The sequence below is a fragment of the Polypterus senegalus genome, chromosome 3 (genome assembly GCF_016835505.1).
Source record: "Polypterus senegalus isolate Bchr_013 chromosome 3, ASM1683550v1, whole genome shotgun sequence".
Lineage (NCBI taxonomy): Eukaryota > Metazoa > Chordata > Cladistia > Polypteriformes > Polypteridae > Polypterus > Polypterus senegalus.
The window spans coordinates 282550602-282577855 of record NC_053156.1 but is presented as its reverse complement, the minus strand read 5'-3'; the positions used below and the strand labels follow the sequence as shown (position 1 = coordinate 282577855).

Below are 27254 nucleotides of genomic sequence, written 5' to 3'. Positions count from 1 at the left end.
TTCACTTTTTTCACATGTTGCTATGTATAAGCTTTGTGCTAAAATCATTTAATTGTATCCCCTCATTAGGCAACACTCAATACCCTAGAATAAGGCAAAAACAGGATTAATTTTTTTTTTTTTAAACGATAAACTAAAATGTTTCTGACACAGGTATTCAGACTCTTTACTCGGTGCTTATTTGAAGCACCTTGGTTAGCAATTACCGGTATAGCTTGGAGTCCATTAAGGTATGACGTTGCAAGCTTTGCACACTTGGACTTGGGAATTTTCAGCCTTTCTTCACTGCAGGTCCTCTCGGGCTCTTTCATATTGGATGGAGACCATGGGTGGACAGCTATTTCTAGGTCTATCCACAGATTTTCAGTTGTGGTCAAGTCCGGACTTTGGTTTTGCCACTTGAAAGACATTCCCAGAGTTGTTCATATGCAGCTCCTGTGTTTTCTTTTCTTTCTGTTTAGTGTCACTGTCCTGATGGAGGGTGAATCTTTGGCCCAGTCTGATGTCCTGAGTGCTTCGGAGCAGGTTTTCCTTACAGATATCTCTGTACTATTCACCATTCAACAACAACAGCAGCATGTATTTATATAGCACATTTTCATACAAATAATGTAGCTCAAAGTAATGAAAAAAGACAAAATAAATAAATAAGATCAATAAGACAAAACTCATTAACACAGAGTAAAACTAAGGTCCGATGGCCAGGGAGGACAGAAAAAACAAAAAAACTACAGACGGCTGTAGAAAAAATAAAATCTGCAGGGGTTCTAGACCATGAGACCGTCCAGAAACTTTTCTCAACTGTTACTAGTATTCCAGTCCCTGCGGTTGGAAAAACAATCCCATAGCATGATGCTGCCATCCCCATAATTCATTGTTAGAATGGTATTGCTTAGCTGATGTGCGATGCCAGGTTTCTTCCTGTATTGATGTTTAGAATTAAGGCCACACAGTTTAATCTTTATTTCATCACATCAGGGAATCTTGCTTCTCAAAGTCTAAGAGTCCTTTCGGTGCCTTTTTGCAAACTCTAAATTGGCTCCATGTGTCTTTTTACCGAGGAAAGGCTACTGCTATAAAGCCCAGGTTGGTGTTGCAGTGAGGGTTGTACTTCTGGAAGTTTCTGCCATCTCCACACAGGTTCTCTAGATCTCAGCTAGTGTGAGCATCAAGTTCTTGGTTACCTCATTTACCATTGCCTTTCTCACACGGTTGCTCAGTTTGGCCATGGTTGTTCCAGACGTTTTCCATTTAGCAATTATAAAGGTGGGCTGTGCTCTTGGAAACCTTGAGTGCTACGTGATTTTTTTTGTTTGTTTGTAGACCTCAAATGTCATTTGAGATAAATAATAGAGAGGTATGTGCTTTTCCTAGTCATGTGCCGCTAATTGAATTACCCAGGTGGTGTTGAGGCCTGTGAGTAATGATCAATAGAATGGGATGCACCTGAGCCAAATTACATGTGTAATAGCATATTCTGAACACTTGTGTTAAAAATATATTAAAAAAAAAAAAAAGAAAAGAAATACCCTGTTGACATATTTTTGTAGAAATTTCAAAAATCTTGTTTTTACTTTGTCATTCTGGGGTGTTAAGTGTTGCTGTGGGGAAGAAAAATGAATTGAAATGATTTTTAGCACAAAGCTGCAACACAAAGTGTAAAGAGGTCGGAATACTTTTTGGATGCACTGTACATTATTTATTTATAATTTTATTCCATTATTTACAGTAGTTTGATTTAAAATTAGTGTAATTTAAATATGTAGTTCCATTAGTCTTTTCAAAGAAACACCGGGCTGTCAAGTTGAAACTGTTTACTGTTATAATCCCACCTTAAGTTCTTCTTCACATTTAAATTTAATTGTTTATTCTAGATTTTGTTGGTGGTTTGTATATCTATAAACTTACTTACTTACTTTTAGGATTTTAATATATGTACAATAAATTTTGCACCTAGCAATGTTATAAATAAGTACATCTTTGGTCAAGAAATTTCTTGACAGGGGATCAATTTTATTGACTTAGTTTCTGCATTTTTGAAGACAGAAATATGAATTTGTTGGCAGGCTGGGGGGATGTTTGGAAGGAATAGTTTATTTATTTTTTTTTTTTGTGTGTGTTGGAAGTAGTAATTTGTAGCAGAGTGCAAACAAAGACCATCTTGATAGAGAAAGTATGATGCCTTTGAGTTTTCAATAGATTTCTACATTTTAGACATACCTGAACATGACGTGACCACTGTTGAAGTGATGCCAGTGTGTGACTGTCTGTGTATCAAGTGTGTGGAGAAACAATTTACGGTACTCCGTTCAAAAGAAACTAGTTATTGGTGTCCAAGATGATGAACTTTTTTTTTTTTTTTAAATTCATGAAAATAAACCATAGGCAGCTCTTAACCATTCTGAAGTGGAGTAATAGATTATAGAGGAGTTATTTTTTTAATATATTTTTACCCTTTGTTTTATGGCTTGTGTTAAATAGCTTTGGAAAAATTCCCATCTTCAGACTATTCTTGCATTGATGATAATCTGTGCTCATCAACTGATACCTTTTTATTTGCCTCAGGGTTTTTTTTTTTTTTTGTGTGTTTTTGTAATAAGTATTTTGTTTAAGTTGTTAAAATTAACATTTTCTGTTTTACAGTCACTCTCTGTTAACACTTGTCCCTTTTATTATAGTTCCTAAAATTCACTAGACAGCTACCTGTATGCCTTGCTAGCTGAATATTAATTTCTAGGACTCTTAATTTGTTACTTTGTATTTTTAGTTGTGATTGGGTGTGAGGGCCGTTTGTTATAATTTCAGATGGGATATGAGTTAGAGGTTTCATTGATAGGTGCCTTGTAATTAAATGAGAGGGATTTGAGAAAATGGCATATGGGTATTTCTGAGTTTTTTTTTTTTTTGTAAGTTACATGCATTTGAATCTTAAAATATAAAAATGGTAAATTAGGGTATACTTGCACAACTGGTAGTTTGTTTCATTGTCTAGAATATGGATGATCTTAACACATCACTGTGGATTAGATGTCTGTCTTTGAAGAAACGAGCCTGCCTTGTCACCATTGGTAAGGAGCTGATCTTGGATTAAACTGTCTACTTCAGAGAACTTGCTCACAAAGCAGTCTGCCTATGTTGGGAACTTTTTAACATTGAAAATTATTCTTCCAGTCTCCTCTTTATGATTTGGAAGTAAAACCAATATAGATAACGGAACAAACTTCCAGCTCCATAAACACAGTCTGCCGGTTTATCTGCAGTAACCACCTTGCTAGTTTCTTAAAAATGCATGTGACCCTCATGGGGATTTATTTGAATATTTGTTTTTTGACATGTGATTGGATAGCATTCCTCCTATCAAAAATAAACGTGTCAAATATGAATGATCATAAAATGCTTAGTTCTAAGTTTTTAGTATTCGGCTTTGAGTTATTTGTGTTAGGTAGTGTAGCTTCATTGCATGTTGGTGCACTTAAGTAGAACTTAAGTTACTGAGAGGGGATATAGAAGGAAAGCCCTGAACCTGAATGAAGCTGTTAGCTTTACCTTGGTAGCAACTTGCCAACCAACAGAGAGGTTTTTTTTGATGAACTGTCATAAAAATAGCTAGCCAAAGGTTATAATTGTATAAGTGTTGAATAATGGTTTCTCTATACATAAACTGAAATCCTGTGAATTTTTGTTATGTTAACAATTGCAGTTAACATTTGTTTGGCAGTGCCACTGTACATCCATCATCAATAGACACAACTTTATCACATTATAGTTTTAGTTGCAGTAGTTATTTGCTTTACCATTGTCAAATGTGTTTTTTTTTTCCATCCCAATAACTAACCTATGTTTTAAAGTATCAAAGCATATAATATGAACATCTGAGGTGGTTTGAGGAATTGTCTCTGCTGCCCTCTAGTGAGTAGAAAAGAATTTAATCAACAACAGCTATAGACAAAACACCTCTGTTTTGGCATGAAACATAGTTTTACCAACCATGTATATTTTTAGTGAGCAGGATGGTAAAATTGGTGGTGCTGCTGCCTAAGATCCATGGTCCTGGGTTCAAATATCACTCCGATTTTCTGTGTGAAATTTGTACAGTCTCCCCTTGTCTGTATGGATTTTTCTGTGTACTTCAATTATTTTCCTACATTCTCAATGTAACAAGTCTTAAATTGATTTTTGATACTAAATTGTTTCAATGTGAGCGAGTGGGCCCTACAATTAAGTACTTCATCAGCTGTTGGTTTCTGTCATGTGCCCAGGGTTGCTAGGATACATTTTCATCCACTGCTACCTTGATGTGGATTAAACAGGTTTGAGAATATGATGTGTCTTGAAGTAGACTGGTGGAAAATAATTGCCAAGAATTAAGCAAATGAGACCAACAACCCTTAATAAAATGCGAGGCAAACAAAACCCAAATCGGGTAGGGAAAGGGAAATCCAAATTAAAATAAATATGAATGTAAGGGACCCGAGTAATGAATACATTCTGGAAAAAAACTAGAGAAAAGTTACAGTAACTGCTGGCACAAATTATATATAATAGAGTTCAGATAATATATTGATAAAACGTTGCTACCTACTCAACCCAATGAATGACTGGCATTCATGTTTTTCATGTTTTATCCTTATAGGTCGTGACGATCTATAGATTGTCACGGGTTTTGAAAAACTACTTTTGTTGTTTTATAATCTGAAAATAATTTTAGTGTTTACATATATATTAACATTGTTTTTACTTGCATTTTTAGAAATTGTAGGTGGTTCCAATACTCCGTATGAGGGTGGTGTCTTTAAACTGGAGATTGTAATACCAGAGAGGTAAGCAAAATATAGCCTGTGGAATTCTTCAAAGAAAATAGATCTGTTTTCATTAGTGATTAAAATAATTGATGTATAAATTAGTTTAATTTGATTTTGTCCTCATTTTTCATCATTGGTTATCTTTGAATCAGTAAAGAGATTTGTTTCTCTTCATATTTTATGAGTATTTGTCTAATCTATTTGAGTGCATTCAAGGAGAATTTTTGTCTTGTCTATACTGTATTAGTAATTGATTGTAGCATCCAGTTTTATGATTGTCAATTTTAAATATAGTGACCTGGGCACAAAGGACCGCAGACTGACAAGAAACAAGGTGTGGGCCAAAAAAAAAAACTGTCCTTCAAAACAACCCACATTGATGGATATCTGTCCTTTTTACTTGCTAGTGCTGCTAAGTCAGCCATTATAAATCCTGCAAGAACAGAAAAAGCTATTGAAACTGCACCAAGTGTTGGGAGTTATGGAAACCGGGTATTTTGTTCCTCTGAGTAATGTAAGATTTATAAAATCCTGTTACCGTACATTTTTGGGCTGCTTGCTTCTACCCCCAAGGGTGCCAAAAAGTGTTAGTGAATGGTACCAGAGGACACTGTGTGCTGGCAGCCCAGAGATTTGGTAGGATGAATTTGACCCTAAATATAATTCCTGGGATGCCTCGTAGTAATCACATGTTGGATTATAAAATGCCTGTAAATACCATTAATAGAATTTTCATTTTTGAGGAGTTGGTGTAAATGTTCTCTAGCAGATGGGCCAGCATTAATTAAAAAGTAAGAAAATGGCAAGTTAGAGGAGTAATCGTTGAAGTAACTGCCCCCCTGATAAAACAAAAGCAATATTGGAGGTGAACCAGTGGACTATGGGTTTTAGTTTTGGGGATATTTGTAATTCATGTTTTTCTCTTGTTTTTGATTTTTTTTTTTTTTTTTAATATTCTGTGAGTAAGAGAAGAAACAAGAGTTTCTTTTTTTGTTGAACTTGGTTTTTTTTTTTCTTTTTCATTCCACTCTTCAAGATACCATTTTAAAAAGTTCATTAGTTTTTTAAAAAATTTTTTAATTAACCGTAGTTTAATTGCCCACTCTATTTGGTTGAGCAATGCAGAAAATTCTATAATGTACTCCATCAGTTTGTTTGAAAATCAGATTTTGTAAATCGGTAGGGCTTGCTTCGTCATTTACAATAAATTTAAAATGCTTTTTACCTCAGTGACATTGGGTAATATTAATCAACCTGTATTAAGAAATACTGTATAGTAATCTCTAAAAATACAAATTTTAGAACATTTGTAATGGTAAATACAATGGATAAAATATAACCCCTTTAACAATTTTTTTTTAATTTTGTTAATCTAATGTCAAGAGTTAATTTTTCCCTAGTAATCAACTCACAATGCTTAACAATTTCAAAATAATAGTTCCACAAGTCTTTCCTGAACACATCAGATATTGCAGTTATCTTTACAAGTATGTGCCCCCTTTTAATATAGCATCACAGTAACCAATAGCCTTCAAGATCACCTATTAATGTAGTTTTCCAGTGCATGTGTAAAAAAAAAAAAAAAATATCTACAATTATCCTGGTAACTTAAGTTACTGTGGTCCTTCAGATCAAGTGCAGTGACAATCAGGAAGCAGCTTGGATTTCAAAGACATTCCAAAACAGATCTCTAACAAAGTTATGAAAAGGTGCATGTCAAGTGAAGGATATAAAGATTATCAAGGCTCTGAAGATACCGCAAAACACTGTTAAGCCGGTCATAAAGAATTGGAAAGTGCATTTCACCACCCACAAAGGCCGCCGGGAATTCATAAACCCAGCACAACTAATTGCCAAAACACCACCATCCTGACTATGAAGTATGATGGTGGCAGCATAATGTTATGAAGATGTTCATCTTCATCTGCAGTGACAGGGGAACTTGTCAGAACTGAATGACAGATGGAGCCAAGTACAAGACGATTATGGAGAACAACCTGATAATGTCTGCAAAAAGACTGACATTGGTATGGAAATTCATATTTCAGAGGACATGACCCAAAGCATAAGACCATGGAGTAGCTTGCAAAGAAAAAAGGTGGATGTTCTGGAGTAGTCCAATCAAAGTCCAGACCTGAATGCAGTGGAAGAATCTTTGTAATGACTTAAAAGGTTGCGGTTCTTCAGCAAACTCCAAGTTGTTTCTCCCAAATTAAACCGTTTTGCAAAGAGGAGTGGGGGGAAAGTCCCAAAATCCTGCTTTGCCAGCCTTGTACAAATCTACCCGAAAAGACTGGTGACTGCAGTTGCTGCCCAAGGTGATTCCACCAAGTACTAGCATATTTGGTGTATACATAATAAATGAAAACGTTTCGGTTTTGATATGTAAATACTTGTGATACTTAAAAGAAAAAAAATGTTTCACTACATTCAATTAGCTTATTGTGTGTTTTGGAACATAACGAAACAAGGCCATTTAAATCCTAATGGTTTACATATTGTAGCACAAGAGAACGTAAAATCTTTGTTGGAGGATGTATTTTGCAAATATTGCTACCACTGCACATTGGCAACACTGCTACTAATTATGTATGGTGCAAAAATCATCTCAAGTGTATACTAGTAAAACATGCATTTTATTAGCATCATTATAAGTTTTACGATTTTCATGTTGAGTCAATATGCCTTTCACCCAACATCCTATGTTGTGTTAGAATTAAACAATAGGTAAAAGTGTATGTTCATGACATTCTTTACATCATAAATTTAGTTGGGTTTCCTTTTTTACTGAATGCCATCCACATTAGCATTTCAGTAAATAATTTGTAATCACTATTACATTGATTGATCATTTTCATCGATGAATATTTACTGTGTGATAAGCACCTTAAGGTTCTGTATGCAAACAATGCTGTATAGGTAAAAGGTTTTCCTCATCTATGATAAAATGCAGACATTCATCATACTCTTGTTGATTCTTACTATAGGTATCCATTTGAGCCACCAAAAATGCGTTTCCTGACACCCATATACCATCCCAATATTGACACAGCTGGTCGAATCTGCCTAGATGCTCTGAAACTTCCACCAAAGGTAAATGAAGGAGTTTAATTTTAATTATTGTTTGTGACATATTTCTGTCTTCCTTTAAGGTTAAGTGTTATGCTATGTAGTGTGTCTGTGTGTGTGTGTGTGTGTATATATATATGTATATGTATATGTATATTATATATATATATATATATATATATAATAAAAATTCCACTGAAGCTAGCTAGCTATTGATAAAATGCTATAAAAAAAATAAATGGCAAACTTTTACAAATTTTATTCTCACAGTAACTATTAATAAGTTGTAATTAGCTTACATATTTTGTTTTGCACATACTGTACTAGATAAAGTCTGTTATTCAAATAAAGTTTATATTTGTAACTGCATACCATAATATTTCACAGGCTACATGAACAAAGCGATGCAGAATGAGAATGTGATCAACATTTATTTAAACAATAAATTAACTTGTTGCTCTTTTTTAACAAAGTCTGTGTGCTGCTTTCAACCCCATTTGGTTTTCATCTTTAAATAATCATGTAAGTTTTCACATCCCCAGGTCCATGTCTAGCAAGCACTTAAAAATATGTGGTAGGGTGTACAGAACCCAACTTGATATTTTTTAGCTGAGGGCACCAGTTGAATGCTTCAGACAGGAGCAGATGGTCAATGAATCGCACAAAGAAATGACCACAACTCTTCATACTTCAGTGGGGCAGCAAACCTGTGTTAGGGTAGTAAACTTTGTGAATCTCAAACTCTATTCTTAGGTTCTTGATTTGATTTTTCTCAGTTCACTATATTTTTAGACATACACGCTATGGTTTACTAGCCATTAATCTAAAAAATAAAGGGAAATAAACTGCACATGAGGGTACACATTCAGCCAAACAAAAGGACTGATGGTCCTCAAATGAACACTGCATTCCAGTGGTTATGCTGGCTTAATGGCATTATCCCGGAAGGGGTGAGGCTTCTTGGAGGAAGTTAAGCTGAATCACATGTCTTTTAACTATGGAGCATTGTTAGTGCTGGTGGAAAAGTAAATGGAGTTAGTTGGAACACTCCCTTTCTACTCTGGGTGATACTGCCTACTTTTTTGGAGGCCTGACAATGTTCCCAATCCTCATGAGAGATATATATATATATATATATATATATATATATATATATATATATATATATATATATATATATATATATATATATATAATAAATCTCTCTTTGAAGCGCTGAGTCCCTTACTAGTTCAGAGTCTTAGAGGAGAGAGGGGGAGAGATGGTCACATCAACAAGAAGCTATTCCTAACAAACTACTTTGTGAAATTGACAGGTAGAACCAAATATTTATCTTTCATTCTGTATATCTACACTCTTTCCATCATTTATATGAGAAGATTGTTCTAGTCAGTCACCAATTTAAATCCATCCAGCTCTTAGTTGTAATACATTTTTTCACCTTGGTCCATGTTTAAACTTGCTACTGCTTGAACTTTCCTGCAATGCACTGATGTTCATATAAGTGAGCCAGTCATCAGACTTGAGCAATGACTAATTCAGAAATCTAACATGATTATTTTGTAGAATTGTGTTTTAGACCATCTGTTTGACAAGGTTCCGGAAAAAGGATGATTTTTTTTTTTAAACTTAGAAGGTACTCTACTTAGAAGAAAAGAAGATATGTAATTGAAAATTACTACTTGTGACAGCCATGTTTCAATTTCAGAGATGCAATTTGTCACTCTTATTGGTATCTTTCAGTGGCTATAAAGCTGGGAGACGCTGTGTAGTGCTTGGTGAAAGCTGAACTTTGCACATTTTCATGGTATAGTGTAGTATATGAGTATCCCTAATCCTAAATGCCCGGGACCAGAAGTATTTGAACTTTTTCAGGTTTTGGAATATATGCATATTTATAATTAAATATTTCGGGGCATCATTGAACAAGTATGGAAATGCAGCCAAATCAGCTAAATGACGACTTGTGTGTATAATAAATCATATCACTAAGCTATTATTATTGTAGTGACCTCTTTGTGGGTAAAGGATAGGAAGATAATGCAGTTGAGTGGCTCAAAATGAACGAGGATAGATTTTGGGAGACAGACCTGGTTTAGCAGAAACAGCAAATGGAACCATGTACAATCTTCCCCACTATTCTGGCTGTGGGGAACACCTCCATTTAGCTGCTCTGCCACCTGTTACTTTCGTTGGAAAGGCCATTATACTTGACAAACTAGAAATGAGAATCTTTCTGTCACCCACAGGGCTGTGGAGTTGGAAGATAAATGCTCCGACGTCAAGACTCCGACTCATCTGTATGTATATACTATGCTAATGTATTTTCTACATCCATTGAAGGAAAGGAAGGCAACATACATGTCATTTCACCACAGAACTACTGGCTAGGAAGCCAACACTCTACTATAATGCCAGATTAAAGACAAACACAGTTGATTGGCGGTCGCAGATTGCGGGTGTCCACATGGACGGGCAGATCCAGCTTGCCGAAAATCTCGACCACCGCCTCCATCCAAAGTAATGTGATGCCTCTGTCTGCAGCAGTGGCTGTCTCCTCTGTCAGCCAGCCGGAAGTTTAGTGCATTTTGTCACTCACCGGCCAGCTGATCAGCAGAACGAGCCTCTGCTGGAGACAGGTAGGGAGATCTGTGTTCTCGGCTCCTTCGGCCCCCTTCACTAGAGCATAGCGAAGGGGAGCCGACGGAGCTGAGAACACACCAGATGATTTTTCAGGCGTTTGACGCATGATGACTCATTGAACGGCCGAAAAATTGGCAGTGCATCTGTAAATGTATGGGGGGGCTTTAGGCTAGGTTCACGGTTCCCTGTAACAGTGGAACACGACACAATGGAAAGCGGTGCCGCACCTTACCTGTGCATTACATCCCATATAGTGACGCATACAGTCAATGAAAAGCATGCTTCATGGTTACTTGACATGTTCGTTTTGTGGTAACATTATGCACTGCATGCATTGGGCTTTATTCTTACAGCAGAGAAGTAGTTCATTATGACTGTTTGTGAATTGGGACATTTCAACTTACTTTATTAATTCCCATTTAAATTTAGTAGGAGTCGGAGTCTGTTAACTTTTTGCCGACTCCGACTCCAGGTACCCAAAATTGACTCCGACTCCACAGCCCTGGTCACCCAGCTACGTTACCGCGTTTGTTGCTTTTCCTTTGCCACATTAATTGGTTTATAAAGTCTTTATGTTGTCACCTCTCAGAGAACAGGCTGACAGTTCAGGAATATCTCTGCCAACCCTCCATCCTGCCCTCTGTGCTAGAAGCCACAAACTAACCGACTGAGACACTACATCCAGTTTTCTTATAGTGTGAGTGTACGCACATAGAATGTAACATGTTTTTGGCAACGTAAAAAGGCAGTTTGCCACAGTGTCTGATTTTTTTTTTTATGACCTAATCGGTACAATTTACTCCTGTTTCAATAAGGGCGCATAACGAGAATGAAGGTGGTTTTGCTAACTATTAATACCCAGAACAGAGAGGAGAGACGCTACAGTCTGTCACCTCTAAGCTACATACCAGTTGAGCAATTTTAATAGTGACACACAGCAGCTTTGAGTGGCCGTGCAAGTGTTATTGTGTTGCTTTATCAGGGACAAAGTTCATCAACTTTGTTTCATTGCTAAATGGCATTTGATAATTCAGTTTGCAAAATATTTAATGAAATAAACTGAGTGAACTCTTCATTGACTATTAGTATTCACCATTGCTTTTACAATAAGAGAAAAAAATACAAACCTCCAAGATGATGCTTGCCTGACCCTTTTTTTCTTCCTTTTAAAATCTAACCATATTTGTATGAAATAATAGCTTTTACTCAAACTCTCCACTTGGGAAAAATTTCTGGTCCTCTCTGGTATGTGTTAAAAAGAAAAGTTATATGCATAATACTAATTTTAAAAAAATGTCTAGTTGAAGATACTCCACACTTAGTTTTAAGTGCCTGTTTTTGGGGACTTTAATTTTGTCTTTGAAATTGCCTAAATTCTTTAGCCACCATAAGTGTTGAATATGTGTTTTTATGCAGTGCATTATAGGTTTATAAGGATTTCAGAACTTGTACAAAAGTATATGCTTAAACTTAATGTAGTACAATTCTGACAGAAAAAAGAAATGAAAAACATAGCTTAATGGATAAGTTGGGTACATTTGAAGTTACTTTTTTCACAACCTTGGCATATGTTGACTTGTCCAGGAAAATTGTAGTGTTAAATTAAACATTATTTATAAATTTAAAAAGAAAAAAATAAATGTCCTCCCAGAGGTTTAAAATGACAGTTGCTATCAGAGCCAACATGAATCAAAAGCTTGAAAACTTGCACAATACATCCACTTCAAAGCTGAGAACATTCCTGAGTACTGATTCACTTTCTTGAGGTTTCATATATTGGAAAAGTGTGTGTTCCTATATAATTTTTTTTTCACTTTTTTTTCAAACTGTTATTTTTAAAAACAATATGTCCAACCAAAAAGTTAAGCCTGGAATAATTGGTAAAGCTTATGTGTAAGCTAGAATGAACTGCTAATTTATTTTATTATATATATATATATATATATATATATATATATATATATATATATATATATATATATATATATATATATATATATATATATATATATATATATATACATACATACAGTGGTGTGAAAAACTATTTGCCCCCTTCCTGATTTCTTATTGTTTTGCATGTTTGTCACACAAAATGTTTCTGATCATCAAACACATTTAACCTTTAGTCAAATATAACACAAGTAAACACAAAATGCAGTTTTTATATGATGGTTTTTATTATTTAGGGAGAAAAAAAATCCAAACCTACATGGCCCTGTGTGAAAAAGTAATTGCCCCCTGAACCTAATAACTGGTTGGGCCACCCTTAGCAGCAATAAGTGCAATCAAGCGTTTGCGATAACTTGCAATGAGTATTTTATAGCGCTCTGGAGGAATTTTGGCCCACTCATCTTTGCAGAATTGTTGTAATTCAGCTTTATTTGAGGGTTTTCTAGCATGAACCGCCTTTTTAAGGTCATGCCATAGCATTTCAATTGGATTCAGTTCAGGACTTTGACTAGGCCACTCCAAAGTCTTCATTTTGTTTTTCTTCAGCCATTCAGAGGTGGATTTGCTGGTGTGTTTTGGGTCATTGTCCTGTTGCAGCACCCAAGATCGCTTCAGCTTGAGTTGACGAACAGATGGCGGACATTCTCCTTCAGGATTTTTTGGTAGACAGTAGAATTCATGGTTCCATCTATCACAGCAAGCCTTCCAGGTCCTGAAGCAGCAAAACAACCCCAGACCATCATACTACCACCACCATATTTTACTGTTGGTATGATATTCTTTTTCTGAAATGCTGTGTTCCTTTTATGCCAGATGTAACGGGACATTTGCCTTCCAAAAAGTTCAACTTTTGTCTCATCAGTCCACAAGCTATTTTCTCAAAAGTCTTGGCAATCATTGAGATGTTTCTTAGCAAAATTGAGACGAGCCCTAATGTTCTTTTTGCTTAACAGTGGTTTGCATCTTGGAAATTTGCCATGCAGGCCGTTTTTGCCCAGTCTCTTTCTTATGGTGGAGTCGTGAACACTGACCTTAATTGAGGCAAGTGAGGCCTGCAGTTCTTTAGACGTTGTCCTGGGGTCTTTTGTGACCTCTCGGATGAGTCGTCTCTGCGCTCTTGAGGTAATTTTGGTCAGTCGGCCACTCCTGGGAAGGTTCACCACTGTTCCATGTTTTTGCCATTTGTGGATAATGGCTCTCACTGTGGTTTGCTGGAGTCCCAAAGCTTTAGAAATGGCTTTATAACCATTACCAGACTGATAGATCTCAGTTACTTCTGTTCTCATTTGTTCCTGAATTTCTTTGGATCTTGGCATGATGTCTAGCTTTTGAGGTGCTTTTGGTCTACTTCTCTGTGTCAGGCAGCTCCTATTTAAGTGATTTCTTGATTGAAACAGGTGTGGCAGTAATCAGGCCTGGCGGTGGCTACGGAAATTGAACTCAGGTGTGATACACCACAGTTAGGTTATTTTTAACAAGGGGGCAATTACTTTTTCACACAGGGCCATGTAGGTTTGGATTTTTTTTTCTCCCTAAATAATAAAAACCATCATTTAAAAACTCCATTTTGTGTTTACTTGTGTTATATTTGCCCCTTTTTATTTATTTATTAATTTTATTACAATCAATACATAGCAATCAAGTTTTACAAAAAAAAAGAATTATGCTAAGAACAGATCGATCCCCACCCTTGAGAGAGAGAGCAAGCCAAACGTGTAAAATTTAAGGCTTTTAAAAATACCTAAATCAACAAATTCTCTGTGCTTTATAAATCATTTCAAAATATTACTGATTAGATCCTGCCATGTTTTGAAAAAGTCTGCACAGATCCTCTAACTGAGTATTTGATTTTTCCAATTTTAAATAATATAACACATCAGTTTCCCACTGACTTAAAAGAGGAGAGTTTGGGTTCTTCCAGTTTATCAGAATAAGTCTGCGTGCCAACAGTGTAGTGAATGCAATCACAGTTTGTTTGTCTTTCTCCACTTTAAGACCCTCTGGAAGAACCCCAAACACAGCTGTTAATGGGTTAGGAGGGATTGTGAGTCCAAGACTGTCTGAGAGGTAATTAAAATTTTTGTCCAGAATAATGTTAATTTGGAGCAGGCCCAGAACATGTGACCTAGTGAGGCTGGGGCTTGGTTGCAACGTTAGCAGGTTGGATCATGCCCTGGAAACATTTTGGAGAGTTTTAGTCGAGACAGATGTGCTCGATATATAATTTTGAGTTGTATAATTGTATGCTTTGCGCATATGGAGCTTGAGTGATTTCTCTGCATTGCTACTTTCCACTCCTTTTCTGATATATTAATTGAGAGGTCATTTTCCCAGTGTCCTCTTGGATCTTTGAAAGGAAGGGATTGTAAAAGGATTTTATATATTGTAGAGATGGAGTCTAACTCCTTGAAATTGAGCAATAATTTTTCCAGCGTGGATGAGGGTGCAAGATGAGGAAAATCTGGAAGGTTCTGTTTAACAAAGTTCCTGATTTGAAGATAGTGAAAGAAATTTGTAGCTGGAATGTTAAATTTGGAACGTAATTGTTCATAGGATGCAAAGACGTTGTCTATATAAAGGTCTCTAAGCAAGTTAATTCCAAATTTTTCCAGATATTAAAACTGCATATGTTTGTGAGGGTTGAAAGAGGTGGTTCTTTTGCAGGGTGCCACAGAAAGAAGCTTCTCCGTCTTAAAATGCTTTCTACATTGGTTCCAGATTCTAAGTGAGTGGAGCACAATTGGGTTATTAGTGTATTGCCGATAGCGTGTGTTTATTGGAGCACAAAGCAAGGAATACAAAGAAGTACTGCAGGATTTTACTTCTATTGCGGTCCATGCCTGTGTATGTTCTTCTATTTGTGTCCAGGTTCTTATCGACTGTATATTTGCCGCCCAGTAATAAAACTGGAAGTTAGGTAGAGCCATGCCGCCTTCTGCCTTTTGTCTTTGTAGGGTCGCTCTTTTGATGCGTGGATGTTTAGAATTCCAAATAAATGAGGTTATTGTTGAATCTAATTGCTTAAAGAACGATTTATTAATGTATATTGGTATGTTTTGAAATAAAAAGGAGCTTAGGAAGAATATTCATCTTAACAGTGTTAATTCTTCCAGCTAGTGTGAGATGAAGGGTTGACCATCTATGCAAGTCTTGTTTAATTTTTTCCATACAGACACGAAATTTTTTGATAAAGAGCTTTATGTTTACTTGTGATGTTTACCCCGAGGTATTTAAACTGTTCTGCAATGATAAAAGGAAGGGTGTCTAATCTAATATTATATGCTTGCGAATTCACCGGAAAGAGTACACTTTTATTCAGATTAATTCTGAGACCAGAGAGCTTTTGAAATTCTGTGAGTGCTGCTAAGACTGCAGGCACAGAATTTTCTGGGTCCGATATATACAGTACCATGTCATCTGCATATAATGAGATTTTCTGTTCCAGTCCTTCTCTGCTAATCCCCTTTATCTGATCAGTATTTCGACAATGTATTGCCAGTGGTTCAATGGCAATTGCAAACAGCAGTGGTGACAAAGGGCATCCTTGTCTTGTGCCACGTTCTAGTTTAAAGTAGTCTGAGCAAATGTTATTGATGCAAACTGAAGCTTCTGGGTTAGTATACAGTAATTTAATCCATGCACAAATGTTGGGCCAAACCCAAACTTCTCCAAAATAGTAAAAAGGTATTTCCATTCAATCATGTCGAATGCTTTTTCTGCATCCAATGATAATAATATTTCTGGGGTGTTTGATTTAGTTGGTGAGTATATTACATTAAACAGGCGTCGAAGATTTGAAGATAAGTGTCGGCCCCTAATAAATCCAGTTTGGTCTTGTGATATTATTGAGGGGAGCACTTTCTCCATCCTTCTAGCTATGATTTTAGAGAGTATTTTAACGTCGTTATTCAGAAGTGAAATTGGTCTGTATGATGCACATTGTAATAAGTCCTTATTTTGTTTTGGAAAGACAGTGATTAGTGCTTGGCTTGGTTAGTGCAAAGATGAGTGGGCCAAAATTCCTCCAGAGCGCTATAAAATACTCATTGCAAGTTATCGCAAACGCTTGATTGCACTTATTGCTGCTAAGGGTGGCCCAACCAGTTATTAGGTTCAGGGGGCAATTACTTTTTCACACAGGGCCATGTAGGTTTGGATTTTTTTTCTCCCTAAATAATAAAAACCATCATATAAAAACTGCATTTTGTGTTTACTTGTGTTATATTTGACTAATGGTTAAATGTGTTTGATGATCAGAAACATTTTGTGTGACAAACATGCAAAAGAATAAGAAATCGGGAAGGGGGCAAATAGTTTTTCACACCAATTTGTGTGTGTATGTGTGTATATGTATATATGTATGTATGTGTATATATGTATGTGTGTGTATATATGTATGTGTGTGTGTGTGTGTATATAAAATATATATATTTATTAATTAGAGCTGGGCAATTTCTTTCAATTAAATTTTATTTTAGTTAATTAAACCAGTATTTGTGGGATGTTTTTTGTACCAAATGGTATATATAAACAACCCAGCAAACACTTTAGTTTGATCAGCTGGTCACGTGTCCAGTGGAAACATTAATGCAAGGAATATGACGAATGGTACTTATGAATAAGCTAGTTCCAAAGTCTGTTTTCAGGAATTGGTTTGAGTATGAAAGATCAGATGCTAAACAAACTAATGTAAAATGCAAAGTTTGCAAAAAGATGATGGCAGTTAAAAGTGATCCCTTTCCCACCTGGACAGAGACAGTGGTGCTGTAAGAATTATGTTTTTGGAGTTCTCTAGCACCTTCAACACCATCCAGTCTCTGCTCTTTAGGGACAAGCTGAAAGAGATGGGAGTATATTCATACCTGGTGGCATGGATCGTGGACTATCTTACAGACAGACCTCAGTATGTGCGTCTTGGGAACTGCAGGTCTGACATTGTGTTCAGCAACACAGGGGCGCCGCAGGGGACTGTACTTTCACCAGTCCTGTCCAATCTATATACATCAGACTTCCAATACGATTCGGAGTCCTGCCACGTGCAAAAGTTCTCTGATGACACTGCTATTGTGGGCTGCATCAGGAGTGGGCAGGAGGAGGAGTACAGGAAGCTAATCAAAGACTTTGTTAAATGGTGTGACGCAAACCACTTACACCTGAACACCAGCAAGACCAAGGAACTGGTGGTGGATTTTAGGAGGCCCAGGCCCCACATGGACCCCGTGATCATCAGATGAGACTGTGTGCAGAGGGTGCAGACCTATAAATAACTGGGAGTGCAGCTGGATGACAAATTGGACTGGACTGCCAATACTGATGCTCTATGTAAGAAAGGTCAGAGCCGACTATACTTTCTTAGAAGGTTGGCGTCCTTCAACATCTGCAATAAGATGCTGCAGATGTTCTACCAGACGGTTGTGGCGAGTGCCGTTTTCTACGCGGTGGTGTGCTGGGGAGGCAGCATAAAGGACGTCTCACGGCTGGACAAACTTGTTAAGAAGGCAGGCTCTATTGTAGGAATAAAGCTGGACAGTTTAACATCTGTAACAGAGCGACGGGCACTAAGCAAACTTTTGTCAATCATGAAGAATCCACTGCATCCACTTAACAGTGTCATCTCCAGGCAAAGGAGTAGCTTCAGTGACAGACTTTTGTCACTGTCTTGTTCCACTGACAGACTGAGGAGATCGTTCCTTCCCTACAGTATGCGACTCTTCAATTCTACCCGGGCGAGTAAATGCTAACATTATTCAAAGTTATTGTCTGTTTTTACGTGCATTTTTATTACTCTTTAATTTAATATTGCATTTTTTTGTATCCGTATGTTGCTGCTGGGTTATATGAATTTTCCCTTGGGATTAATAAAGTATCTATCTGTCTTCACATATAATTTATTTTGGCTCTTTAAACAGACAGCAGAATGGAACCAGTGCAAGAAAGCATAGAACGATGATGAGGCCTGTCCCCAATTTTTTCACCTTGCTTCAACATGTAGTACACAACGCACAGTCACAGTATATATTCCCTTAGACGACATGATTATGTTAAGAGCAGAGCATGCCTAATCTGGGACTAGTGAAAGAAAACGCCAGCTGTCAATCACACCTTCTTACCCTGCAACAGTGGCCACATTATAGTAGGTGAGGAAAACTAGTAGTTTGTCTGAATCAGGCATGTTAGAGTGCTCCTGGAGGAAGTGAATCCTGTTAGGCAGGTCACTGCAGAGACCTGTAGTCCTAGCCGGCCCATGATTTAAGTGACCTAGGTAATTGCTTTGGGCACTGAGCATCCAAGAAGGGGGCTGCAGCAGCCACATTCAGAGTTTTTCTTTTCTGTACTCCACTAATTTAGGTTGTGGTTATTTGATTGGGTCGCTTTTTTAGTGTAATATTTTGTATTTAGCTTATTGTTCATTATGTATCAGTAGGAGGGCGGTAACTTTCAAGTGTGAAACTGCGATAAAATAGAGTACACACACTTAGGACGGCAGGCCCCGATTAATATCTATCTACAGTTGCGAAGGCAAGTTAATCCACTCAAGGAGTTTCTCTACACCTTGCCCAGAAGAGAACAGATCTGCAAATTATTTAACCAGAAAATCAATTGGAAATCTAAACAAGGGAAGACTCATTTGTACTTTTTTCTCCTTATGAAATTCATAAAACAAAGATCATTCTCGCAGTGTCATCTGAAGTCTATGGTTTTCCCTAACAGCAGGCCTTTCTCCTTCACTATTCAATAAATCTGACTAGTATTGCATCAAGAGAGACGTTTATGAAATATCATATAGAACAAGTTGAGAGTGGTACCAGGACCCACGTAAACATTTTCAAAATGATTCAAACTGGGCTCATTAATTCTATAATTGAGAAGGTAATTGAGTATATATCATTTGACATCAAGCAGCCCAAATATTACTCCACATGTACTTTGGATTATACATGCAATGTTGGCCTTAGGGATCTAACAACACTAATTATAAGGATTGTCACATTGGAGGAAGCACCCAAGATTAAAGAGCACTTTATGGGATTCCTTCCAGCAACAAAGGTAACAGGAGATATTGTCTTCTCTTGCCCTGGACAGATTTAAGGAGTTTAAATATTTATTTTGATAATTGTAGAGGGCAATCGTTTGACAATGGTACCAATATGAAGGGTTTGGAGAGGTGTGCAGAATGCTACAGAAAAATCACTTTTTGCTTTGTGTCATGTGCTGCTCATACTTAATTTAGTGATAACAGATGCAGCCAGAAGCTTAAGATTCCATTGCCGTGTTTTGACATCTACAGAAGCTTTATAGCTTCTTTTCAGCTGCTTCTCAAAAGGTGGTTTATGTTGGTGAAACATGTAAATATCACAATTCATGATTGCATTGTGCTAGTTGAGGCCCCACAGCAAAACACGGCCTAGGGCCAGCCCTGTCTGTAGAGTAGAAGGGATAAGCTGGCTAGTGTGCTTTGCAAGCTAAACTGTTTGATGAAAGGAAAAAGAAAAGCAAGTACGAAGCACATATAGGAAAGAGCAGTTTAGGGCTGCAAAAATAAAGTTCTAAAGAAAACTGCAGAATTTAAGGAAAGGCTTTTCTTCTTTGGGGTCACCACAGGGCCTTTTGTATCACAGGGACATTAAAGCATCTGTGATGACCCTGCAGAAGAACGCGGGCTAAAAATCTATATAATAAAAGCCCAGCGCGGTGTCCGGGTCCGCGTTCCTTTTGGCTGTATAGCCGCCTCGTAGAAAAGCCCCAGTCCGTCCCCTCTCAGAATTCATGCTTACCCCCCTCCGTTCTTTCCCCTTTGCTTTTATTTTTCATGTTCCCAAAAATCTTTTCACAACAAAAGTAAAGAAATAGACAGAGTGTCACATTAATGTCTTCTCCCCTCTGCCTATTAAATAATCAATAAAATGAAATAAAAATCACGAAAGAAACAGAAACCACAACCTACCCTTACAGCGTCCACCGCGCTTCTGACGTTACAGCCAAACACGTGGTGTATGCAGGTTATGAGGTGTGACGCTAATTAACGCCCGTACTACAACAGATTATATTGTTCATATACTATTAACTATTTACAGGGATCAACTCTTTTGGGGAAGTTCATAACAAAAAAAAAAAAAATTATAAATAACGTGCACTTGAGTATTTCGAGCCCCGTGTTTGAGTCGGATGGTTCCCCTGGTCACCAATTCGTGTGTTGCACTATGCCCACTATGCCTTTCCGTCTTCAGCTACCCATGTGCACTTGCACGGAGGAGACCTTACAGAACAATGCCGAAACGCAATTAAACCTGCTGCTGCGAGAGAGGACACATTACAGCGTGATCATGAAGCAAAGAGGCAAAGGCGTGACCGTTGCTCACAAGAAGCGGACACTCAGCATTCACACAGATTAGCTCAACGACACGTCTCTGCCGCACAACGAAAGGCAACTGAAACCCCTACAGAGAGCGAAGACAGATTACGCCGTGATGGCGAAAGAAAGAGGCAAAAGCGTGCCAATGAGACACCCGACGAGAGGTCCTTACGATTGAGTCCTTCAACTGTGGTCATCCAACGCACAGCATTGCGTGCGCCAAGTTGCTAGTGTAAAAATAAATGACAAAAAAAGTACAGAAAAGTCTTCATAGAAAGAAGTTTTCTTATTTTGCATCTTTCCTTATTAACAGTAAAAACATCTTGCTATTTCTAGCCTGGATACAATGGTATTTTCAGTTTGCAAAATGTGGACATCCTTCTCATTTTGTTCACCATCCAGTTTCCTGTTTGTGGACTACAGTTATTTCACAAAATTTTGGCAAAATGCTTTTTTGTGAATAATGGATTGGATGGCTTGATGGGTGGATTCTGTGACATGAGTAACTTGATAATTTTTCATGGATGTTTTTGATCTTGTTTGCTTCTGTCCATCGTTGGTCACCATTCAGTCCTGTTTGTTCTCCACAAAAACATGAAAGCTTTTTTCTTGGCTATCACTGCAAATTACATTGGGTTAACAAAAAATATATTATTGAGTGAAGTATTCGTTTAAGGTATCTGTTTCATGTTTGCTCTAGTGCATGGAGAAACTGCTGAATTAGACAAAGTGGTGTGTCCTTGCTTACTTTTTTATTTATAAAGAATATATGACTTAACAGCAAAAGTTTCTGGTTAAATGTATACTATGACTGTAGGAAATATCTTTGTCTTTGAAAAATCCTAAGCTTGTCCTTTTTAAAATCATTTAACATAGTGGATATACTGTACTTAGAAGTGAAACAGTGCTTTTTGGTGCTTGTTTTATAGCATGTATGCATATGGATTTTTATATCATTAAAAATGTGTACAATAAAGTGTTTTATTTATTGTTTTTTTTTACTACAGGGAGCTTGGAAACCTTCTCTAAACCTTTCAACTTTACTGACCTCAATCCAGCTTTTAATGGCTGAGCCCAACCCAGATGATCCTCTCATGGCTGACATTGTAAGTGTCCCCACAAAATATTTCTTAAAGAAATATATTTCTTAAAGAATTTTATAATTGATCAAAATTCATAAATTATGATCTGATCTCCTAGTAATATGTCACTTTGTGTTTTCCAGTGTTTGATGTAAATTGTAATAACATGTTTATTTCTGGACCTTGTACCTCTTATGTTCAGTAATTTACATTCCTGTTGGCATAAATGCAGCCTTCAGAGTATGATCCTCATTAGTTGTGTTAGTGTAGCAGAGTCTAGAGCATCAGGAGGGGAAAAACATTTATTTGAATGGTTGCATAAGTATTATCTTTTTTTTCTTTCAGTCTTCTGAATTTAAATACAATAAGCAGGTGTATATTAAAAAGGCTAAAACATGGACAGAGAAACATGCAATACAGAAAAATCAGGTATGTTGGATATTCTGACTTTTTTTGAAAGGAACTCTGTATGGTTCTGTTTAATTTGTCTTTTTAACTTTTCATATAAATCAATGATTCATTCTAAAATACTCGTTAATCTCCACATGGCAGTGCAAGCTACTCTCTGGGCAAATTAGCCAACGTTAAATTTGTGGTGCTGGTAGGGTTTATGAAATCATGTTAATGGCAGTTATTCCAAACAATTGAAAAAATGAATGAACAGTAATCACATATGATGAAGTGAGTGAAATTCAGCTTTCAATCGAGAGTGCATTACTGCAGTCCTGTTTTGTGGGTGGTTCTGGATAAGCCTACAGACATAACTCATAGCATAGGTGGGACCACTTATATACAGTTAGGCCCATAAACATTTGGACAAAGACAACTTTTTTTCTAATTTTGGTTCTGTACATTACCACAATTTTAAATGAAACAACTCCGATGGAGTTGAAGTGCAGACTTTCAGCTTTAAATTAATGGGGTGAATAAAAAGATTGCATAAAAATGTGAGGCAACTAAAGCATTTTTTTTAACACAGTCCCTTCATTTCAGGGGCTCAAAAGTAATTGGGCAAATTAAATAACTGGAAATAAAATGTTCATTTCTAATACTTGGTTGAAAACCCTTTGCTGGCAATGACAGCCTGAAGCCTTGAACTCATAGACATCACCAGATGATGGGTTTCCTCCTTTTTAATGTTTTGCCATTCCTTTACCACAGCAGCTTTCGGTTGCTGTTTGTTTGTGGGTCTTTCTGTCTGAGGTTTAGTCTTCAACAAGTGAAACGCATGCTCAATTGGGTTAAGATCAGGTGACTGACTTGGCCATTCAAGAATTTTCCACTTCTTTGCTTTAATAAACTCCTGGGTTGCTTTGGCTGTATGTTTTGAGTCAGTGTCCATCTGTATCATGAAACGCCGCCCAATCAATTTGACTGCATTTAGCTGGATTTGAGCAGACAGTATGTCTCTGAACACCTCAGAATTCATTCGGCAGCTTCTGTCCTGTGTCACATCGTCAATAAACACTAGTGTCCCAGTGCCACTGGCAGCCATGCACGCCCACGCCATCACACTGCCTGACTCCACCGTGTTTTACAAATGATGTGGTATGATTTGAATAATGAGCACGCCTTCTCCATGCTTTTTTCTTGCCATCATTCTGGTAGAGGTTGATCTTGGGAATGTTTTTCCAGAACTGTGCTGGCTTTTTTAGATGTTCTTTAGCAAAGTCCAATCTAGCCTTTTTATTCTTGAGGCTTATGATTGGCTTGCACCTTGCAGTGCACCCTCTGTATTTACTTTCATGCTGTCTTCTCTTTATGGTAGACTTGGATATCGATACGCCGACCCCCTGGAGAGTGTTGTTCACTTGGTTGGCAGTTGTGAAGGGGTTTCTCTTTACTATGGAAATAATTCTGTGATCATCCACCACTGTTGTTGTCTTCCATGGACGTCCAGGTCTTTTTGCTTTGCTGAGTTCACCAGTACTTGCTTTCTTTCTCAGGATGTACCAATCTGTAGATTTTGCCCCTCATAATATTGTAGCAATTTCTCGGATGGGCTTTTTCTGTTTTCGCAGCTTAAGGATGGCTTCTTTCACCTGCATGGAGAGCTCCTTTGACCGCATGTTGTCTGTTCACAGCAAAATCTTCCACATGCAAGCACCACACCACAGATCAACTCCAGGCCTTTTATCTGCTTAATTGATAAGGACATAATGATGGACTTGCCCATGAAATAGCCTGTGAGTCAGTTGTCCAATTACTTTTGAGCCCCTGAAATGAAGGGATTGTGTTTTTTTTAAAAAAAAAAAAAAAATGCTTTAGTTGCTTCACATTTTTATGCAATCGTTTTGTTCACCCCACTGAATTAAAGCTGAATGTCTGCACTTCAACTGCATCTGAGTTGTTTCATTCAAAATTCATGGTTGTAATGTACAGAACCAAAAGGAGAAAAAAGTTGTCTCTGTCCAAATATTTATGGACTTTACTGTAAGATAACTTAAAAACAACACAATAAACGCTCTTTACAGGAATTCTGAAAAAAAATTGCATTTCATTGAATGTTACTTTCAGTAAGTTTTTTATTAGGTAGGTAATGTTTCCTATATGAAAATACAGCATGTGCATAAAGCAGATTAAATCAGGTAGTTTATAATGAGCATACGTCTTTATAAAATCACACTGAAATTTTCCCCAAACCTGTAAAAATCCCGACCCCATTTGTTTTTAATCAGGAGGAATCCACCCCTCAAATATTCAACTCAAATATGAAATTGAGGTCCTGAAGGCTTTATACCACACTTTTCCAGATTTATCTCCCTGGCACATTTTTTGGGAACACTTTCTGTATCCCATACGTCCTTTTTTTTTTTTTTTCCTTGTATACAGTATGTGTGTTTACACTGGCAAGTCTTAATATTGTGCACACTGCATATCCTCTGAAAAGATGTTCTGACTGTTAAGAGGCTGTGTGTAATTAGCTCCTGAGAATGTTTTTATAATGTAATGAAACAGTTTGACACTTTACCTAATGTTAGATTTTGTTTATTGCATAATGCTAAAATAAAATCTTCCGTGTGTACTTTTTTTTTTTGTATTTTCTGTGTTTATCAGGACGTCCCTTTATTCATGGTTATTTGGTGTTAATTATCCAAGGTATTTTAGTGCTAGATGATTTCTTCATTATTATTTTTTTCTTTCTCTAAGGCCACTATTTCAGTTCTGGCTCTCACCTTGGGGGTGCAGAAATTGCACTGGTAACATTGCTGGCTGTGCTAGGACAAGCAGTAAAACTGTACTGATTATTAAGAGTATTAACAAATAGATTCTGTGAATGCATTAAAATGTTTTTTAACAATATGCTGCTCTTTAGTTCAAGATATCAGTATTTGTACAATGAATAGAGAGCAAAAGCGTTATATAAATGTAATGAATTATTATTATTATAAATGGTCAGCTATACTGATACCCAGGACATGCCTTGTGCTTGTTACAATAGTGCTGATGTAACTTCACTTCTATAGGTGAAACCACTGCTGAACAATCAAATCCTAGCACAGGTTTATAGTTAACAAGACCAAAGCTACGTAGATTGTTTCAGCATCACTATTTTTATTTATTTTTTTTTTTTACATAGAATGATTTACTAGTTGGAGCACAGATGCTTTATAAAGTCATCTTATACAAGGAACATTCAAATATTTTCTGCATTTTATTTTCGTTGGAAACAGTGAAGGCAGGAGGAGTAGCAGCAATTGATGATGTCTGAGTGTGTCATGTGACTGGGAAAATTGCATCGCAAAGGATGGTGACTATGTAGAAAAGTGATGTCAGTTTGTTTTTGAAATTTTGAAGTAGAGTTTAAAAAAAAAAAAAAGTGTGGAAATGTTTTGAACATCCATCCTGTGTCAAGGGTCAGCATGACTACATCCAAAATTAACACAGATATTTAGTAAATTGTGGACATTAATCGCTCGTCTTGTACTGTTTTTATTACTATGTTTATTACTGGTTATATGTAGCTTAATGTGAAACACTTGTTTTGACAATTCAGCAAGCGACTTGGCTAGACTTGAAATATATATTAGTTTTGATGTTGGTTTCAAATAGTCAAAGCTGAATAATTACCTTAGCTATATTATTTGATGGGACCTGGGTGCAGTGCCTGTTAAGATGTAGCCTTTTTTGAAAAACTTCTGTCAATTCCAGAACAAATCGAATTTGTTAACAAAAGGAAAGGCCATGCACAGCACAGAAGGTCTGCAGCCAGGCGTTTAGTTGACTCTTTTTCCTCAAGTCCCTGTCTTAACATTGAAGTATCGTAAGTGGTCCAGATATTACAATCTACACACCTGAGTCCCTGGTCCTCTTACAAGCGATGTGCAGCAGCGGTCAGAAGTGTTATTTTCTGATCGGCAATGGCAGATGTAATTTTTTTCCCCCGTGTGGAAATCACAGCACCAACATTTTTATGCTTTGCAAAGACAGGTGGAGTTTCTTTTTTTTTTTTTTTTTTTTATATAAAAGTCCTTTGTTTTCTATCCTATTTTTGTAAAAAATAAATCTATTTGTATGCAATATTATGTGATTTCAATAAAATCAATAAAAAAAGTCCTGAATGTGCATCCTAGGAAGCAGGGTCGAAATGTGTTCTGCTTGAAAGTGCACAGTCCAGGTTTTGTATGATGGCATCCCTCAAAATGACAATAGCACATTGGCAGAAAACTGGTGCACAGCTGAGGGCTTCAAAAACGGTTGCTCAACTGCAACATTGGCACTTCTGTGGATGCTAGAGGTGAAGGCCCATTTTTTTGTTGGTGCTTCCACACCCTGTTCTGAGTGGGCACATGGATTAAACGAATACTCACCAGATTCAGGCACTGCTGGGTTGTGGATGAAGCTGGCTCAGAATACCCTGCTACATCGCACTGTAAGGTAGTTTCAGGGCTGTTTGCCCAGCGAATGAGTGGTGTCCTGTCCCTTGTATGTTCCTGCCTAGTGCCCTATACTACCTGGGATAGACTCGTGCAACTCTGGTCTAGACTAGGCAGGTTAGAAAGTTTTTATATGACATATTAATTATACAAGCATATGCAGTTTGTTAAGCTTTGATTCTTGGTTCTTTGTATTACTCAGAGTCCTTTCAATTGTCTTTCAGTCATAACATTTAATTTTGCTGAAGCTTACTGGGACATAAGATTAATTGAAAATTTACTTTTTAAGGGTTCCAGTACCATTGCTAAGGAAGTAGATGAAGAGGCAACAAATGGAAAGGCTCTACTCAAGAAAAGAGTCGCTACAAGTTCTGAGCTGGAGAAAGCAAAGAAATGTTGCATATAAAGGAGTTGTATATGTATTTGTGTTGTCTTTTTATATGTTAGAAATAGTATGTTTTTCTTTGGTTTTGTG

General features: G+C 36.9%; 1 protein-coding gene across 2 annotated transcripts in view; it reads left to right on the top strand.

Moving 5' to 3' along the window:
* Positions 1-27254, top strand: part of ube2t (ubiquitin-conjugating enzyme E2T (putative)) — a 28714-nt gene that overhangs the window by 1396 nt on the left and 64 nt on the right. For both annotated transcript variants that reach the window (XM_039749316.1, XM_039749318.1), the window contains 5 exons: positions 4751-4820; positions 7790-7895; positions 21828-21926; positions 22248-22331; positions 27069-27254. The exon at positions 27069-27254 is cut by the window's right edge and continues 64 nt beyond it. In XM_039749316.1, coding sequence (XP_039605250.1) covers positions 4751-4820; positions 7790-7895; positions 21828-21926; positions 22248-22331; positions 27069-27185 — 476 coding nt within the window. In that variant the 3' untranslated portion in view covers positions 27186-27254. The remainder of the gene's footprint in view (positions 1-4750; positions 4821-7789; positions 7896-21827; positions 21927-22247; positions 22332-27068) is intronic.